Here is an 18408-nt window from a genome sequence, read left to right as displayed (position 1 = left end):
ACCACCTCTACCACACACATCACCTCTACCCCACATGTACACACACTACCTCTACCACACACACTCATACATACACACATGTACCTCTTTGTCACATACAACATACACACAGAGTCTCACTTCCAAGCCTTTGTCCGAGCCCTTTTGCCTGCCAGGAAAGCCTCCCTGTCCTCCCCTGTTCACCCACCCGCCTCAGAGGCCCCTCCCCGGAGAATCTTCCCCGGATGCTGAACCTATGCTGAACCTGCAGGGCCAGGAGACTCCAAGAGCTTGGTCTCCTTGTTAATGAAGCATCTCCTCACTTTGGCGTCACTTATTTGAGATCTTCTGGACATCCCCTCTTCCCTTGTCTCTTTTTGACCAGAGCTGGAACTTCCTAAAAGTTATTTCTCTAATTCTTCAGTACACACATATTCCCACCTCCCGAAATTCTCCTTCTCTGAAGACTTAAAGAGGAGCCCCTCTACCCAAGAGCGCTCTCAGAATGCTCAGCAACAGCCGCCCTTGCCATACCCAGCTGGCTCTGGGGGCATCTCAGTGCCTCAAAGGTGCCATTTCTGGGGGCACAGCCTCTATTTGGAGCTTCAAGACTCTCTATAGAAGAGGGACAGGGGGTGGCAGGCTCTCTGTGTGTTCCTGAACACTCTTTTTTCTTCCCCTAATCATAGTTACAACACCAAGAACTGCCTTAATAAAAAATAAAATAAAAAAATAAAACTAGTGAATGAAGAACTTAATTTTATTTTAAAGGTAGAAATGAAGTCAGAGACAGAATCAGAGACAGAAAGAGAAATCCAGAAGGAAGAGGAAAGAATGAGAACGAAATGTTGGAAGCTGTGCATTCAGATTGTGTGTTTGGGTGGGTTTCAGTATTTTTCTATATTTTCCAAATGCTATATAAAGAACACATATCATTTTATCGTCTGAAAACAATGAAACATCGTTTTCTAAAGCAGAGAACTAGATGGAATAGGATACTTCTGCTCTCTCTATTTGATGACACACCCAGGCCTGCCCTCAGAAAGTTCAAAGTCAAGGCCACAATTCCTGCACTGCCACCACCAAGCCTAGACACTCCTCTGGCCAGCACCCATGGGAGCTCGTGCACACACCTGCTCCTATCCCCCCACCTCTCATGCACACTCATGTGCACACACCACCCCCACCCCTAGTCTGCCAGGCTAAAGTCTACACATAGGATGGTTGCACTGACCAAGAACAAGTGGTGGACTTAATACGTCTGAGTATTTCTCATCCCAATCCTCATTGCCATGGAGAGTTTAAAGAGGCCAGGCACCACCCAAGCAGGGGCCCCCGCTTACTCCTAGAGACAGATACTGATCTACAAGCCCTGGGAGGTTGAGCACAGACCTGCCTTATACACGTTTTGAGTCACCTCCAAAACTGGCCACTCTCGACACAAACCAAAACACTTCTAGAAACCTGAGAAATGCTCCGTGGTGAGTGTGCCAGCCCATGGCCTGAACATCAAGCAAGGGTCTCCAGTGACATGTTCTAAATGTGTGGCCAGCTCATCCCAGGACCTGGGCAGATGCTGGTAAGAAGGCTTCGGGAGCAGAGAGAAGGTGTCACTGAGGAAAGAGACAGGAAGGGACCAAGATGGAAAGGTAACTCTGGCAAGAGCAGGTTTGAGCTAGGAGGGGTCCTAGGACCACAGCCAGGACATGGTGAACACATCCAGCACCAGGCAGGGCTGCATCAACTGTGAGGATTGAACAGGCTGCTGAGAAACACCGGTGGGGCAGACAGGAGCCAGCCAAAATCCAAATTCTGTCAGACCTCTCGTCCCTCCTGTCCCCAGAGGCCAGGGGCTTTCACATTATCTGCATTGGAGGAGGAGGGAGAGGAAGAGAGCCCAGCCATAGTTATCTAGCAAACCACTGGAACTGTACCCAGGGTCAGCTGCCTCCTGGGTTGGCCTTGGAGCGCCTGTCCTCCAGAGTGCCAGGGACAGGGAGGAGAGGCGAGCAAGTGAAAGATTTCCTGGATCAGCCCAATCAGAGCAATAGATCTCAGAGAAAAACAGGAACAAAGTCAGATACCAGACAAGGGGCTTCCCCAGAGGGCAAGGGCTCCCTGGAGACCAGAACTGGTCTCCCTGCTGGGTTTGAGGCTCTTGAGAACAGAGTTTTGTCTCCTTCATCAGACAGGGAGCTCCATGAGGGCAAGGTCGAAGCCTCCCCCATCAGAGCAAGGCAGTGTCATTTCCTCCTCCTGTCCCGTCCCAGGCCAGGGGAGACCCAGCCCCTCCCCAGGTGGGCACACCTCCAGGAGCCCCATCCCAGCTCCAACCAGTGCTGCTGGTCTGGCCGGCAGCTCTAGCCAGAGTGGCCGTGTGCTCCCACAAACAGCACAGGCCTGGCTCTGGCTCAGACCCCAGCCCCAGTTCCCTCATGTCAACGCCGGGAGGATGGCCAGGCTGGGCCTCCTCATCGTCTGCCTCTGGCTGTGCTTGTGGCCAGCAGGACCTAAAATAGTCCCTCCCCATCTGAGTGTGTAGACATTTTGAGGGCAGCACACACAGAACGGAAATCCTGCTGGGCAGGCCCTGCACTTCCCTGCACAATCTCAGACAGGCCTATGGAGCAGCCGGGAAACAGGAGCCAGGAGCAGGCAGCCAGTTTGGGGCAAATTATCTGCCTAATTCAGCTATAAACACCCAAGCAGGCCAGAGGCACTAGCACCAAGTTTAGTTAAATTTCACACAGGGACATCTGAAATTTCCATTTGGGTTTCCCCAGCCAAGAGAGTGATTCCTCCTCAGATCCATACAGACAGTAGCCAGAAAATCCATCCATCCATCCATCAACCCATGCGCCCATCTACCCACTTATCCAGACAGACAGACTTTCATTAACACCTCTGCTAAGCGAGGCCTTGTGCTGAGCACTGAGAATACAAAGAGGAAGGAGCCGCAGTTGCTCCCCAGAGCTCAGCCTGGGGAATGTGCTAACATTGACAGAGACGTGCAGGCCCTAGGGCAGCACAGTGACCCAAAATAGGCAAGTCTCACAGAAGAGGAGGAACCAGGAAAGACTCCCCCAGAGAAGTGGCCATGCCTAAGTTAAATCTTAAAGAATGACCAAGAGTTGGCCAAGGGACAGGGGGCAGGAGGTCTTCCCAGCAGAAAGGCTGGCAGGGCAGCGCCCTGGAGAGCCACGGAGGCTGCAGAGATGGAACTCAGGGCTTCTGAGGACTTTTAGCATCAGTGAAACTACAGATGCAGCAAGGCCCGAGGACACAGGTGTTGTCCACACAGGCCTGGAGGCTCTGCCTCTGGGTGGCTCGGAAGTTCTGGGAGCCCCAGGGTGCCAGGGGTGTGACCAGCATCTTGCAAAGCCCAGAGAGGAGGGTGACAACCTGGAACAGATGGTGAGTTCAAGGCTGGTGCTCACAGTGAGACCTTTCTCCATGTCTGCTGTGGGAAGGACCAGATGGGCTCAGCCCTACAGAATCTAGAGCCACTCCATGGCCCACAGTGGGGGCAGTGCTGCCTCTCAGCACAAGATGCCACAGACCTCCTGCCATGCTCTGTGGCACTGGCATCTGCATCACTGGCTGGCCCTTGGTTGCTGAGTATGTAGCAAAGGGATGACTCCTACCTCCCCCAGGGCTGGAGACCTTAGAATAATGCCCCTTCCTGCCTCTTTCCTCCTTTTCCCTGCAGATAGAGGAATGGGGTGAGATGGACTCTTGGCTTGGACACAGCCTCCTCTTTCTAAGCTGTCTCCAAGAAGCCGCCAAGCACAAGCCCACAGAACAACCTTCCCCCTAAGAAGGGGCCTGTCCAAGGTAGGGAGATGGGGCTGGAGGATGCCAGAGATGGCCCACTCACTCCCTCCCCTGTTGTCCTTCTCTCATTTGCTCCCCACCCTGATTTTCTCGTGATCTCCAGGAGAAAGCCCTCGCCATGGCCCCCAGGGTAGAGGGGCTATTTTTCACATATGCTTCCAAGAAAAGGGATTGAGTCTTGCACAGATGAGCGCACCCCACCCCGCTCAGCCAGACTGACAGCTCCCATCTGGGTCTCTCTACTAGACAGTGTCCAGCCGCTGAAGCCCAGAAGGGGATGTGTATAGAGGCCGTGTGATAATGAAGGGTTGGAGAGAAGGGGTGGGAAGAGATGAGGAATGGAGGGGAAGGGTGACCCAGGCCTCCCTGGAAGATGTCCATCCTACCTGGATGGGGATGAGGGGCTCCTTGTCATCAATGTCGATGAGCACGTCTTCCCCAGGACTGAGTAGGCTCACATCGTCTGCAGGGGAGGGAGCCATCCAGGCCTGAGAGGGGCTCTCTCAAAAGACTCGCCCCTCACCAGCCCCAGGGCTCAGCCAAGGGACCGAGACAAGACCCTGCAGTCTCTCCACATCTCTCAGTCAGTACCTCTCTCTTCCTCCCTCCCAATAAGTCCCTGTCTCATCTCCATCTCTCCCATCCTCCTTCGCATGCCCTGTCTCCCACTTCTGTCTTCCTCTCCTCACATTTCTCTCCTCCCTCCCCGCATCATTGTCTCCCTGCCCTCTGTCTCCCTCCCCCGGGCCCACTTTGAGCCCTTGCCCCTCAGCTCCCACGGGTATCAGTTACCTGCTCCTGGTGCCCCCCCACCCAGAGCTAGGATCTGCCCTAAGGAAGGCGAGGTCCCCGCCCTGTGGTCTAGCAGAGCGGAAATCGCTTCTCATTCAGGTCTCCATATGAGAAGGACTTCAGGATGCATCTCAACTAGGAAGGGTAGCTTGGCCCTGAGGCCCCCCGTTCCCTGAGCTGCCCATTGTCTCCCCTTCCCCTACCTGGGCCACCCTGTGGGGATGGACTCTCCGCCGAGTAGGGGTCACACAGGAAGCTCTCCAGGGAGCGGATGGTACACTGGCCCACCACAGGCCGGCGGCCAAACTGGCGGTTATCGATGACCTTGATGGTGATGGGGGGGCAGTAGAGCTCCTCCCTGGGCAGCATCTGGGTGGAGGAGGAAGAACGCACTGGCCTGAATGCCTCTCTAGGAAGTCTCCAGGTCAAGCCCAAAGAGCAAAAAATGACTATAAACCACAGATAATCCCCACAGCCAGAAATTCAAAATGGTGGCTGGCCCAGAGCTGGGCAGTAGAGCGAAACCACCCACCTTTTCTGTCAGTCCTTTGAATGCTGCATGCAGAGGCTGGCTTTCCCCCCACAGCTTTACCTTCCAAATACATCCCGTTCAGCCTGAAGTGAAAACAAGGCTGCGTTCCCTCACTGGCTGGGGAGCGGGCGAGGGGAGTTGGCCCGGGACTCAACATTTCTTGCAGACAGTCCCCCCCAAGTGGATACTCAAGAGTTGGCTTACAGACCCAGATTCTTCTCCCCGCACACCCAAAAAGCACTTTGAACACAACTTGAAATAATTTATATGCTCTCCTTCGGGGCAGCTTTGGCTCAGCCAAGAGGAGGCTTCTGTTGACAGCCACTGGGCCTGGAATTTCTACAGCGCTTTCATCTTGCAAACCATTTTCTTTTCCTCAGACCTGCCTTACTCCGGCCACTAGGTCTAGGCATCCCAGGAAGCTGGAGAGGCCTGGGGGGCCTGAGGGCTGTGGGGGTGAGCTCCTTTTAGGGGGCCCAGGCTGGGGTAGGACATGGTCAGAAAAGGTTTGGAGGAATCCTGGAAAGCCAAGCCCTAGCAGGTCCCTGAGGGTGCTCCAGGGGACTGAAACCTGTCCCAGAGGGAAAACAGCCAGGGGATGGCTCCTTGGGACTTTCGCTGATCCAGGATCTGGGTAGGAGGCAGAGTCTAGCCCCATTTGTCCTACTCAGAGGCCTGAACCCTTCCAGTGAGGAGGGTATGAGCATTTCTCTCCATGTTCACAGGAAGGTGAGGGGTCCTACCCTGGACCACGCAGGGAATTGGAGCACAAGTCCCAGGCTGCTCGGGGCCATGTAGAACTTCTAGCCCCAGGATTCTGGAAAAGGACAGTAGGGAGGTGGGGCTCACCACTTCCATGAAGAGGGTACAGATGTCAAAGTTGGGGTTCTTCCGGAGGTTCCTGATGACACAGGACTGCACCGTCTGGCCCCCACACTCTACCACAAGGCTCGGGGAGGAGATGCTGGCCAGCTGGTAACTCTTCATGTTCCGCAGGCCCCATGCCAGGACCTGGGCACACAGAATGAGGAGAGTGGCTTGGAAGGCCCCAGGCCCCAGGAAAGGCTGGGGCAGGAAGGGGAAGGGCATTCTGCTCCCAGGCCCCACGCCCAGGCCCAGCCGGCTCACCTCGATGGCGGTACGCTGGAGCGCTGGCTTGATGTTCTGAGGAACCATGTAGATGTTGGCCTCCCTCTGGGGTGGTGGGTAGGGCAGGTCTGTGTCCTCAGACTGCAGTGGACAGCAGGTGGAATGGAGGCAACGGTGGGAAGAAGACCAAGGCAAAGAGACAAGAGAGAAGGACAGATAGGACAGAAGGAAATGCAAAGCGCAGGGAGAAACAGAGACGCAAAGACAGAAGTGGACAAACAGGGGGGCAGAAATGAGAAAGCTAAGTCAGTTTTGGCCAGGCACCATCTTCTCCAGGATCACAATTCCAGCACCTTCACCCAGGGTTCAGGTCACCCTGTTTCAAATGAATCCCTCCTCCCGTAACGCAGGCTCTGCTGCCCCCTGAGCTGCTCCGGGTCTGCCCCTCCCTGACATGCACACGGCACATGCGTGCACACGCTGCCCACTCCATCCTGGCAGTCCCACTTCATCCCCTCTCAGTCCCAGAGAGGACCACGTGCCTGCCCCCCAGCCTGGTTCTCCTGCCTCCTGGCTCAGACCCTTCCAGGTTATCATCTGCCCTGGTATTTCACCCCCACCCCCATCCCCACCCCCAGACACCTTCCAGCCCCAAACCCCACCTCTCACACCTGTCCCCTGTGAGGACAGAACACTTGCACTGTGAGCCAGAAAGACAGCAACCGCCCAATGGGAGAAGGGGCTATAAGGGCCCGTCATCCCCAGAGAACCAAAGCACACTGCTGGGGAGGGTCTCTCTCCACTACAGAGACGAGCACGTGTGTGTCAATTCTGGCTCACTAAGGGTTTGCCAGAAAGAGTTGGGCAAAAATCCTCAATGATCACAAAGAACTACATGAGGAAGCAAGATGGGGCAAGGGAGGCAGGTACTGCCTTAGATAGTTAACCGCCAATAACAGCAGTTAGGAACACAGGTGTGAGTCCTACCTCCACTACGTATGATGTTAAATAAATTATTTCACCTCTCTATGGCTTAATGTTTTCATCTATAAAATGGTTAGCAAAAGTTGTCAACCTGTAAAGGTCAGGGTGAGGGTTGAAGAAGTTAATACCTGTATAACATTTGGAGGAGTGCCTGGTTCATGTAAACCTTCAACAGGACTATTAGCCCATGTGGTGCTTTTGTGACGATTGGAGAAAGATGTGCTTAAGACTCTTTACTTCCATGTCAGAAAATCATCATATTTTCTGAGTTTATTTGAACAAGACACTTTACTGCCACCTATTGGGAAATTGTTATAATAAATACAAGTATATGGTGTCCTGTGCTAGAAATTGCACCCCCTTAGACACACAGTGTCCTTGTGCAGTGCCCAACCTGCACATCCATACGTGGAGGGCCTGACATGCAGGAAATGTTAACTATAATTAAAAGGACTGTGATGGACACTTTACAGAGCTTGCCTCATGTAATCTCATTTATTAAACAATGAAATCATTAGATTCATTCTCCAAGCAACTTGCGTTGGGTTCCTTCCACAAGGATGGTACATCCATACACAGACGCTCTGCCATTGATGGTGGGAGCAGTCAAAGCAGAGAAAGATACCAGCAGAGAAAGACATCAGCTTCCCCCACCTCCATGACTCACTTCACAGCCAACCCAAGCCACACTCCTGCCCAGTGACACCCTGATGACACCATGTTTTCCCGGACCTACAGCAGCTGGAAGCTTAGTCCTAGAATCAGACCTCATCTCTAGTTCCAACTCTGCCACCTCCTCGCCGTTTGACCTTGGGCAGATTACTTAACCCCAGTGACTCAGTATTCTCAGATGAAGATCTGAGATAAGCTGCTCTGAGAATTAAATGAGAGAACAAATCTGACTAGCGCCTGGCACACAGGAGGCGCTTAGTAAATGGCTATGACTGTAACTATTACTAGAATTGTGCTTAGTACCATTGTTTTTGCCATTGGTGTTGGTGTTGATCTCCCCAGGGTGACTTCAAGAGAGCTGAGCCATCAGAAGCATCTTTCAGGGCAACACTGGCTTTATTACTGTCTCTAAGTCACCAGGGCATAAAGCAAAAAAACTTGTCATTTTCCTCCAGATCCACAATGCAGGTGACATGATGCAGGAAGCACCTGCCTTGCTGACTGGCTGATAGGGAGGAATGATGGACAGGGCTGCTGCAGTGCACAGTTCCAGGGGCTGCTATGCATGGCACAGTCCACATGAAAGGTGCCCTTGGAGGATAGAGGCAGGGCCTGAACAGCTTCTACAGGCTGCTATGGGGACCCCCAGTTTGATGTCCTCCCTGGGCACTCCAAGGCAACCAGCTGCAGGTGGCAGCACAGGAGGGTATCCTCTTTAAAGACAGGGTTGCACTTGAAGGCCTGCTTGTGGCCTGTTCATGGCCCCTTACAGCTAATGCCCAACCCAGTATGGACCCAGAGCCAAAAACCTAAGTCAAAGAGGGGCCAAAAGAAAAAACCATCAGGGAGGGAACAGCCCCAGGATCCCCTGAGTGGAGTGGCAGAAAGACCAATTTTCTCATATACTCGTTCTCTTAAAATCACTAGGGAAAACTCATGAACACATTCCTCCCAGAGTATTTCCTCTCTAGGCCCCCAAACGCTGGGCAGTATCCACTTTATCCCTCGTTTCCTCGGCCTGTCTCTCCCTCGGGGCTCCCTCAACCTCCACGGTGACGACATTCCTCTCTAAAGGCTGGGGACCAGGCTCCCCATCTTCAGGAGCCTGCTTGCTGAGGGCAGGGGAACAAGAACCTAGAGAAGGTTAAGCTCCAGTACCGTTTGGAGAAGGCCCTGGAGGAAGAAGGCAGGAGCACACAGCTGCGGAGCATCGGGCCCAGCGGAGGCAGAAGGAAGAGACAGGCAGAGACAGTGGTTAGAGGTATGTCCAGGCAACTTCCTCAGCACGAGGTCACCGCATGCATCCCAAAGCCATCTCTGTCCACCGTGCTGTCCCCAGGGGTCCCAGGACATGCTTCTTCCCTGCCATTTCCTGCCACCTCCCAAGGTTGCCTGCCTCTGTGGCTCCCCCTATGACCATGCATCCAAATGCTCCTCCCCAATTTTTCACACTGTCTCCTGGATCTTCTCCTTCCCAATTTAAAGACATCCCCATCTCCCAAATCCACCCGTGCCCTCCTCTCTGTGACCCCTCTGCAGGTTCCCTCCTCTCCTCTCTCTAATCCTGTCTCCTCCTTCATGTCCACACCACCAGCTGCCCAGTGCACCCTGCTTCTGCCCTCAGCACCCCTCCCCAGAAATTTGTCTCCAAAGTCCCCTACCCGAAGGACACTCATGGGCTCTTCTCTCTCTCGCCCCCTCAGCAGCAACTGGCCAGCTGACCTCGCCTTCTTCCCAAACTGTCTCTCTAGATCCACACTGCTGGCCCCGACCCTGTTTGCTGAGCCTCCTCCGCAGCCTCCCCATCTTCCTCCACCAAGCCCTGATCTGCTCCTTAGCCCTCTCCTGGACTTTCTGCTCCCAAACATCTCTGCTAAGCCCCAATATCTTACTGCTTAGTTCATTCATGTGTCCTACTGGCCTCTCACACTGAACTTGTCCAAAACTGGATTCTTTATCTTCCCCCTCAGAACGTGCACACTTCAAGTCTGACCCCACCATCCACCTAGACAACCAAGCCAAAAGCCCCCATGCCATCCTTGGCTCCTCATGCCCCTCATCGCCCTGCCTGACTGATCACCAAACACTGGTGAGCCTGTCTCCTGAACATCTCTCACGCCTGCCCACCCATCTCCTTGGCTCAGTGCAAGCCACCGCCCTCTCTCACCTGGACTCACCAGCACCCCCTTTCACTCGGTTCTGACACCCTCTCCCGAAAGCCCACGCGCGCTGCAATCTGCAGCCAGGGCAGGCTTTCTAATAACGTCACTCTCTGCTTCAAGTCCTCCAATGTCTTCCCACCGGCTCAGGATGAAGTGCAGACTCTTTCAAAGTAGCCTCCACAAGACCCCTAATCTTCCAGTTCCTGCTGCCTTCTCTGGGCATGTTTCTCCTCGGATAAATTTCCCCTTGATGACCCCAAGTAGTGATGAACCACCTCCTGGGATACACGCAACCCCTGCCCTTCTGAATGCTAGCAGGTTGCAGGAGACACCATGCTCTTTTAGCTCTGAGGCTTGGAGCTCAGTGGTCCCTCTGTCTGAAATGCACTTCTACCCCAACTCCTTCTGTACTTCCTATTCGGACTGCAGGTGTCTATTTAAATATTCCCTGGTGCCCCAAGCTTAAGTACCCCCGTAGCTCCCATAGCAACTTACACTTATTCTCATAGAAAGACACATCAATCCATCACCCCGTGCCATCTCCACGTGTTCATTTGATTGTGTCCTTGGTTAAACCAGCAATTCTGTACACAGGGACCATAGCTGAATTCCCCCGTCCAATAAATAAATGATTATGAATGGATAACTGAAGGGGAAGAGGGAGGGTGAAGACAGAAGAGTGGGTGGATGGGAAGATAAAGGAATGAATCCAGCACACACTCTCCTCCTTCCTAGCACCCGTGGCTGCTCCAGCCTGACCCTGGGTCCTCCCCAGGCCTGCTCATTACTCCCTCTGGGTCAATTTTCTTTACTGCCACCTGAATCTAACCCATTTTTAGGGCCTAATTCAAGATCGCTAGAACAACTCTCCAAGACGCTCCAGAAACGCCTTATAACCTGACTCTGACTCTCTTAACCCCATCTACGTGACCCTTTCCCCACATAGCCCATTCCCAGGGTCCTAAGGGGTCTCTGATCAACTCACAGGCAGGAGTCCTGAGGCCTCTGCCAGCTCTTGAGCCTGGTTTTCAACTTTTTTTCTGGTCCAGTCCACTTGAGGGGTACAGCACCCCCATCTCCAGGACAGTAATTCTCAGTGAGGTGCTGTGACCCTCATTGCAACTGGGAAGCCTCTCAGCACGGCTGGGCAGACGGGGTGTGGACTGAAAGTGCCACCAGAACATCCTGATTCACCATCCTATGGCTGATGGGGAACTCTGATAAGCCTAACTAGAGGAAGCCACATTGGACCAGCTCCCGACTTGCTCCCCTCAAATGCAGGGACAACCAGGGGCGGCTGCAGGGATGGGTTCTACAGGTGTGCAAGGTGTTGATCAAGCCAGCCCAGACTAAGAGGACCCCAGGAACCAGTGAAGCTCTCTCCCCTACCAGAGCTGAAGCCATCCCTAAGCCCACTTCAGTCTATCTGTCCCGCTGGCCAGTTTAGCACAAAGAACCAAGGCCCTGAGCCATGAAAGGGGCTCCCCTAGCCCCATCTAGGGGCCACCACATTAGACAGGAGTCGCTCCCAGGGCAAGGGAAGTGGTGGCAAGCCTCCTGGGTCAGCCCAGTCACCAGTAGCCTATGGACCCTCACCTCACCCGGCAGGGGACAGAAGACTCTGCAGTCACATCCTGGTTCCTCCGGGAGCTCCAGGCAGGGGGCAGCCAGGCAGGCTGGGAGGGCTCCATTGTCTGCCTGCCCCACCCAGCTCGTTAGGAACAACATGTTGCTCTAATTACACTTCCCAGGAAAAACAGTGTTTTAAATTAAGGCCTTGGGGGAGGTATGGGGGATGGGGGACCACTGGCTTTATTTTCCTGATTGCAAAACACGAAATTTTTCCTTCCAGTGGATTTGGGGGTACAGGAGAGTACGCCGGGTACATCTCAGAGTAAAAGCCATATATACCCTGCAGCCTGGATGGGTGGATGGAGTGGCATCTGGTGGCCCCCACCCCTGAGCTGGCAGTAAAATCAGCCACGAAGCATACAATCCCTCCCACCAGGGCATCCCCTGCGCCAGCAGGAGAGAAGCAGCAGAAGCAAGGGTAATACTCTAAACCACGCCCCCTCCCCTCCCCACCTCCCCAGAATGGTCAGGACCGCAAGCCCCATGGGTCTTCCTCTACACATGTTCTGTATCCTAGGGGGCCCTGGGCGTTCGGGGGCCCGCCATCACCTCTGCTGCTGTGTGTGCGTGCATGTGTGCGCCCTCGAGAGTGTACACAACTCGCACACGCTCACACGTGCGTGCACACATTCTCCAGTTCTCAGGAAATCTAAAATTGCAGTTTCTTTGAACTCATTCCCCTTGGCAGCATGGACTGCCTTTGTTCTCCAGACAAAAAGGAAAAGAAACGAGACAGAGGGCTCAGAAGAGGCGGGGAGAAGGAGGAAGCTGGGGCCAAGGAGCAAACAGGAAGAGTGAAACACGAAAGGAGAGTGGGAAGAGACTCGGGAAGAGAGGGAAAGACAAAGAAAATGCAGACCGGGGAATGCAAAGGAAACCCTTCCCTCCATCCGTTCCCTCTGCGAGGACTCAGATCTCCCGGACATCATCAAAGCCTCAGACACACCATGCAACAGCCTCACTTCCTGACCAAGAGCCACAGAGAGGGGCGTCCCAGGTGGGCATAAAGCCTGGAAGAGGGGAAGTTTGTTGTCCACCAAGCCGCATCCAGGAGGTGACATGCCCTCAGCCCAAGACACTGCTGCCTGGGCCACCTCCCCACATTTTCTACCAATCCCAACTTCAAAAGCTCTTCCGGGAAGCTATCCTCACTGTCCTGCTCTGGGAACCTTCGACAGGGGTAGACAGCACTTCATCTCATTCACAGGCACTGTGGCTTGGGAATCTCCGCACCTGCCTGCGCTAGCTGAAAGGCACTTCCCACAAGAGAGGATAGCCTTAAACCATCCTTCAGAGTCACTTGCCCCATCCGTTCCTACTGGTCTGTCTCCAGTCCAGGCCCCTATCTCAACTGACTCAAGAGCCTCCTAGCCAGTCTCTCACACCCACACCCCTGCAGCCAGACAGCTCCCCAACACACCCATCCTTCCCTCACTGCCCCCTGACTCTCATGGGCTCCCGTGGCCAGGGGCTCAGGAAGAGGCTCCCAGCCCTCCAGGAAGGCTTGAGCACTCTTCACGAGGATGGGGCCGGGAGCCTGGGAGCGGCCAGATGGGAGATACAAGGCAGGAGCTTGGTCACAGCAAAGAAGACAGAAAAACCCTGCTGGGGTCCTGCCTCCAGCAGAACCAGCGGCAACAGAAGGACCACCCAGCCCCAGGGCTTCTTAAAGTGAAGAGGACTCAGCATCTTGGCATCAGGATTAGCCTTCAAGTGAGAAGGACATGGGCTGAGCTAGGGGTCCCAGGGCTGTTCCCTGGGGCTGAGGGAGGCCACAAGGTCATCTTCTGGGGCTGGTCCCTGGACCAGCAGATCATTCATCCCACTGGGATAGGTCCTCCTCGGACCCTTTGAACCTGCTGGCCTGGCCCAGCCCTGTGCCTAGCACACTCCTAGGATTCACTCTCCCCTGGCCCTGCTGACCCACACCCGCCCTCAGCCTGCCGCCTGGTTGGCCCTGCAAGGGGACACTTGGCGCTCTTCGGGCTCTGGCCCACGAGCTGCAGTTTTGATTTGCTTTCTGACGAGACTGCAGCCAGATCCCTGCCTTCGGAATCTGAGCCTTCACTGTTATATATTACGAATCCAGTTATTAAGGATTTTAACTTTTTTTTAATAACTCATCCCTGGGCTAGGTCTTCTTCAGAGCAGGCTGTGGGTTTTGGCCACAAAGTGCACTCAATCAAGAGAGAGGGCTCCGTGCTGCTTCCCTGGACAGGACTCCACCTCCCTTTCCAAATCGGCAGTCTTTCGCAACTGCAGCCAGAAGCAGGAGGCCGCCTGTCAGGCGCAATTACAGCGAGCTCACTTGGCGGACCCCACCTCGGTCTGGGAGCAAAAGGAAGTGAGGTAAGGGGTGCGGGGCCTGTGGATCCCACATCCTGACTCTGCACTTCAAGTCCAAATTGCACTGAAAATGTCAAATAGTGTCCACTCTCAGTCTGGGGATTCCCTAACGGCAGGAAGTGGCTGCCCTTTTCCCAACGCCTCATCTGACCAGAGCTCTCCTTCCTGTCTCTCCGCCCAGGTCTCTGCCACCCACCCTCTGGCCTGGCTCACGACAATCCACCCACAGATGCACAGGAGGCCATAGGGAACGTGCTTCTCTCCTCCCATGGCAAAAGATGCAGTCTTGCTTTATCTAAATGCAAACTCTAAACTTTTTCCAGGCCCTAGGAGGTCTCCAGCTCACCCCATCCCCCAAACCAGCCAGGACCCAAACTGGTCCTTGGCCTTTTAAGCCAAAGCCATGTTTCTCACTTTCTTTCTAAGTGCTGATGGGCTAAAGACATTTGGCTAATGCCGCCTCCACCAGAAAGCCTTCCTTGACTACTCTGGCCCCTTCCAAACAATTTATTCTTCAAAATGTGCCACCTGGTACTTAATCATTTAAGACTCTGTATTGCTGTTCCTGTTGTCTGGTGAAATCTGGCCTCCCAGCAGGATAGCAAGCCTTCTCAGACCAGGATCACCCCCAGGACACACTCTGGGTGGCCCTGAATCCACACAGAGCATGGGGAATAAAATCCAGACAGGTCTCCATGTGACAGGTGCCTACTGGGCACCAGGAACCTGGAGGGCTCCAGGTGTGTGCTTGGAGGCTGGCTTCACCTTCCCTCCACCTTGGCCCACCCACCCCAGCCACCAGACCCAGCTCACCTCATCCAGGATCCTCGATGTCTCCTGCACCTGGCCCACAGCCATGGGATGTGGCACATCCAGGAGATGGTGATGGGGGGTGGGAGGGGAAAAAGTTCTCCATTAGTATCAAGGAGCACTAGGCGGGGCTAGAGGTCAGCACGCAGATGCCAGCACTAAGAAGAGCCAACAGAAACCACCTCCCACCAAGGTTAAGAATGATGTACTTCCCAGGCACGTCCCCAACATGGTCCCTGAGAAAGAAGGTGTGATGGATGTCAATGCAGAGGGAGGCTAGGAAAGGCTGAAGCATAAGCCTGGACGCCAGGTATCTCTGGAAGCAACAAGAGGAAAGAGAAGAACAGCAGGTGGTGGGAAGGGCCTGGGAGCCTGCAGCCTTGGCAAGCCGAGAAGAACCAACCTAGAAGCCCCAGGAGCAGGCAGCACTGAGAGCAGGAGCTTAGGACAGGGAGGGAGACCTGGAGGGGCAGGGCTGGTGAAGGAGGGCCTGCATGCAGGGAGGGCCTCCCAAGAACTCTCTAAAATGTGTGTGGGCTGCCTTGTGAAGGACAATGGAGGTGTCCCAACACAGCCCAGATGACTACTTCTCATAGATGCAGCTAAACGTGGCATGGAATCAGGTAATCAATCCAATGCACCTGGGTACCAGTCAAAGCTCGACATTTTCTACCAAGACCCCCAGAAGAAGGAAGGAGAGCAGCGGTAAGGGAATGAAGCCTCCGTCACAGGAAGAGGAAAGAAAATGGGGTCTTGGTAAGAACAACTCAGTGGGAAATGTGGTCTGAATCAGAGCTTCTGAAACTCATGCATATGTGAGAGGGCCCTGGAGGGTAAGCTGATACAGAGATTGCTGGGCTGCTCCCTCAGAATTGCTTCAGTGGGCTTGAAGTAGGACTCAAGAACTGGCCACACTTTCAGAACCCTGGGACTAAGTCAGTGATTCTTAGCCCTGGATGTGCATTAAGATTCCCTGGGCAGTGCTGTCCCGGGGGTCCTAATGCTCAGCCAGCTGAAAGCCACCGGGCTGGACAATTATGAGGATCCTTCCATCTGGAATTCTGTGGTTCTTGGACTTCTCAGAGAAGAAGGGCAGGAAAGACCTGAGCTGGGCAGAGAGACTGTGAGCTTCCTCCAGCCCACACCCTCCTCCGCTTGAAAGAGCTTCCCCAGGGGCTTGAGGCAGGATCGTGGTAATGCCTGACCGCCCTTCCTAACCCAGAGAGATGCCAAACACAGGGAGACGGGCAATCAGTTTGAAGAAGGAAAGGTCAGAGCAAGACTTACCTCAAAACCAGGAATATGGTGGATGGCCGGCTGGAGTGAAGAAAAGAGAGCTCTGGTCATGTGCTTGTCACCCAAGGCCCCCATCACCCTCATGACACTCACAGACTATGTCAGTGATCAGACTGTCCATGGTTTGCAGCCTCTATTCCTTGGGGGTGGAAGGGATGCTAGGTTGGCACTGTGCCCATCCCTTCCAGACACTTCACCCAGAGCAGCCCTACTTCTATTTGGTCTACATATTGGGGTTCACATCATACTAAGAGGAAGTTTGAAGGTACAGCTCCAACCCAAACCTCTCATTTTACAGAGGGGAGTGGCTGGCCCAGGGCCATGAGGCTAGGTCATGGTGAAGCCAGCACTGCAATGGGGATCCTGCCCTTGCCTGTTCCTGGCGTCCCTCGCATTGTGGCAATTAAGGCTCCCTTAATCAGGCAACAGAGGTCCTCCTCCCAGAAACCATGTCAGGATACGATCCAAGGAAGATTAAATCCAGTGACCAGAGGACTTGGACACTCCTGATCCCCAACATTCTACTCCAATGTTAGATGGTATCCTGACCCAGGGTTCAGAAAATGGGTCTCAGCAGGAGGCCTGGCTTCAGAGGAGGCGTTCCAGGCTCCCACAGAGGGTTGGCCCCCACCCCACCCCTGCCATGCACCTCCTGCCTCGGCCTCCTGGATCTAGATACAGACCAGCCTCACCTTCTCTCTCTGGATGAGCTCAAAAGAGGCCAGCAGCTCCCCCGTCGGCTGGCTGCCCTTGGTCAGTGGGAACCAGGCCAGTCGGGGCGTCCGTTCCAAACTTGGTTGACAGATACAGCGGCCCATAAACTCGTCTGCGCCCTAGACCAAGCATAGAGAGACAAGAATCAGCATCCCTTACCCAGGGCTCTGGGGAGCCTCAGAGAGATCAGGTCTACATGTGCCTTCTGAACTAGCAGGGGCCTCAGTGAGGGCACCCCCTCCCACAGAATGGTGAATTCTGCTCTCCTTAGCAGGACTCAACAACAAGACAAGATGTGAGCAGCCTCGTGACCGTCACTAGGTTTGAATTCCCATCATGCTCGAGAAGTCCCTCTGGACTAGTGTCCAACTAGTGTTTGCCCTGCTGTAATTTAATCAGCGCTGAGACTACTGGAGACCAGAGAGACAGCCTCCTGGCATTTCTCTAATGCCCTCAGCAGTACAGGTGTTTGCAGTTCCAGGGACTTCTGTATCTCCTGCTCATTTCACCCTTAAATTCCCCCACTTTGCAAATGGGGAAACTGTGATCACATTCATCAAATTAAATAAGCCTGGACAAAATGATGTTTTCATAAAGGAAGGTGCCTTTTCTTCAGGCACCTTCCTTGACTCCCTGCTGCCCGGAAGACAGATCCGTCACACTGGATGCAAGGGCAAGACCCCTCAGGGCTCTGGCAGCCTTCAGCTCGTACCGCCACTCTCCTGCCCTGTTCTGCACTTGCACTCAGTCCTGCTGAGTCCCCCTGACCAGTGCCAGCCAAGCTGCCTGCCTCCCTCCTGCTCCAAAGGTGCCAGGGCCTGTGCCCTTCTCCAAACAGTCCCACATGGACTCTTCCTCCGGTTGCTCCTTCCCCCCTGCATGGTACCAGCTTTTCCTTCCAAGCACCCCAATGTTGGACCCCCCAGCCCAGGCCTGCCTTACCCATGGCCAGCTGTCCCCATCATCTGGTGAGGAATAGAGACAGAAGCACCTTTCCCCACCCCTGCCCACCATACCCACCCAGGGAACCTGACATCTGGTCAGTGCAACTCTTACTGACAATGTCTTCCAAACCCATCCCCTCCCCTTTTATCCCACCGCCACCTCCAGCTTTGCCGTGCGCCCAGTTGGTCCCTTCCAGCAGCATCCAGCCTCCTCTTCGGAAACTGCTGCCCTGACGTCATCACTCTCCTGCTCCCCTGGATTCATACTCCCTTCTCCTCCTTCCAGGCCTCTGCCTCGCACCGACACCCCAACCCCACATTTCCTCCAGGGCCCGGGTCTTAGGCTTTCCTGACATTCCAGCCCACAGCACTCTCTCCCTCCTGGGAGCCTCCTAGAGCTGCTCTGTCCAATACAGGAGCACCAGCCACCTGCAGCTATTTAAATTTTAATTTTACTTCGCTAAAATGAAATAAAATTTACAATTTCATTTCTCAGCTGCACCAGTTCCATTTCCAGTGCTGTGCAGCCTCATGCAGCTAGAGGCTCCCTTTTTGGACAGCACAGCCCTACAGCTCGCCTGTCACCACAGGAGGTCCTGCGGGACAGTTGTGGTAAGAGGCC

General features: G+C 54.2%; 1 protein-coding gene across 14 annotated transcripts in view; it reads right to left on the bottom strand.

The window, feature by feature from the left end:
• DYSF (dysferlin) overlaps nt 1–18408 on the bottom strand; it is a 238535-nt gene that overhangs the window by 73431 nt on the left and 146696 nt on the right. For all 14 annotated transcript variants that reach the window (XM_011980655.1, XM_011980653.1, XM_011980659.1 and 11 more), the window contains 7 exons: nt 16821–16961; nt 16120–16149; nt 14836–14865; nt 6266–6367; nt 5987–6148; nt 4809–4974; nt 4200–4276 (listed from right to left, as the gene is read on the bottom strand). In XM_011980655.1, coding sequence (XP_011836045.1) covers nt 4200–4276; nt 4809–4974; nt 5987–6148; nt 6266–6367; nt 14836–14865; nt 16120–16149; nt 16821–16961 — 708 coding nt within the window. The remainder of the gene's footprint in view (nt 1–4199; nt 4277–4808; nt 4975–5986; nt 6149–6265; nt 6368–14835; nt 14866–16119; nt 16150–16820; nt 16962–18408) is intronic.

This window comes from Mandrillus leucophaeus, unplaced genomic scaffold, assembly GCF_000951045.1.
Source record: "Mandrillus leucophaeus isolate KB7577 unplaced genomic scaffold, Mleu.le_1.0 Scaffold216, whole genome shotgun sequence".
Lineage (NCBI taxonomy): Eukaryota > Metazoa > Chordata > Mammalia > Primates > Cercopithecidae > Mandrillus > Mandrillus leucophaeus.
The sequence above is the reverse complement of the archived record's forward strand: the minus strand, read 5'-3'. Positions and strand labels throughout refer to the sequence as shown.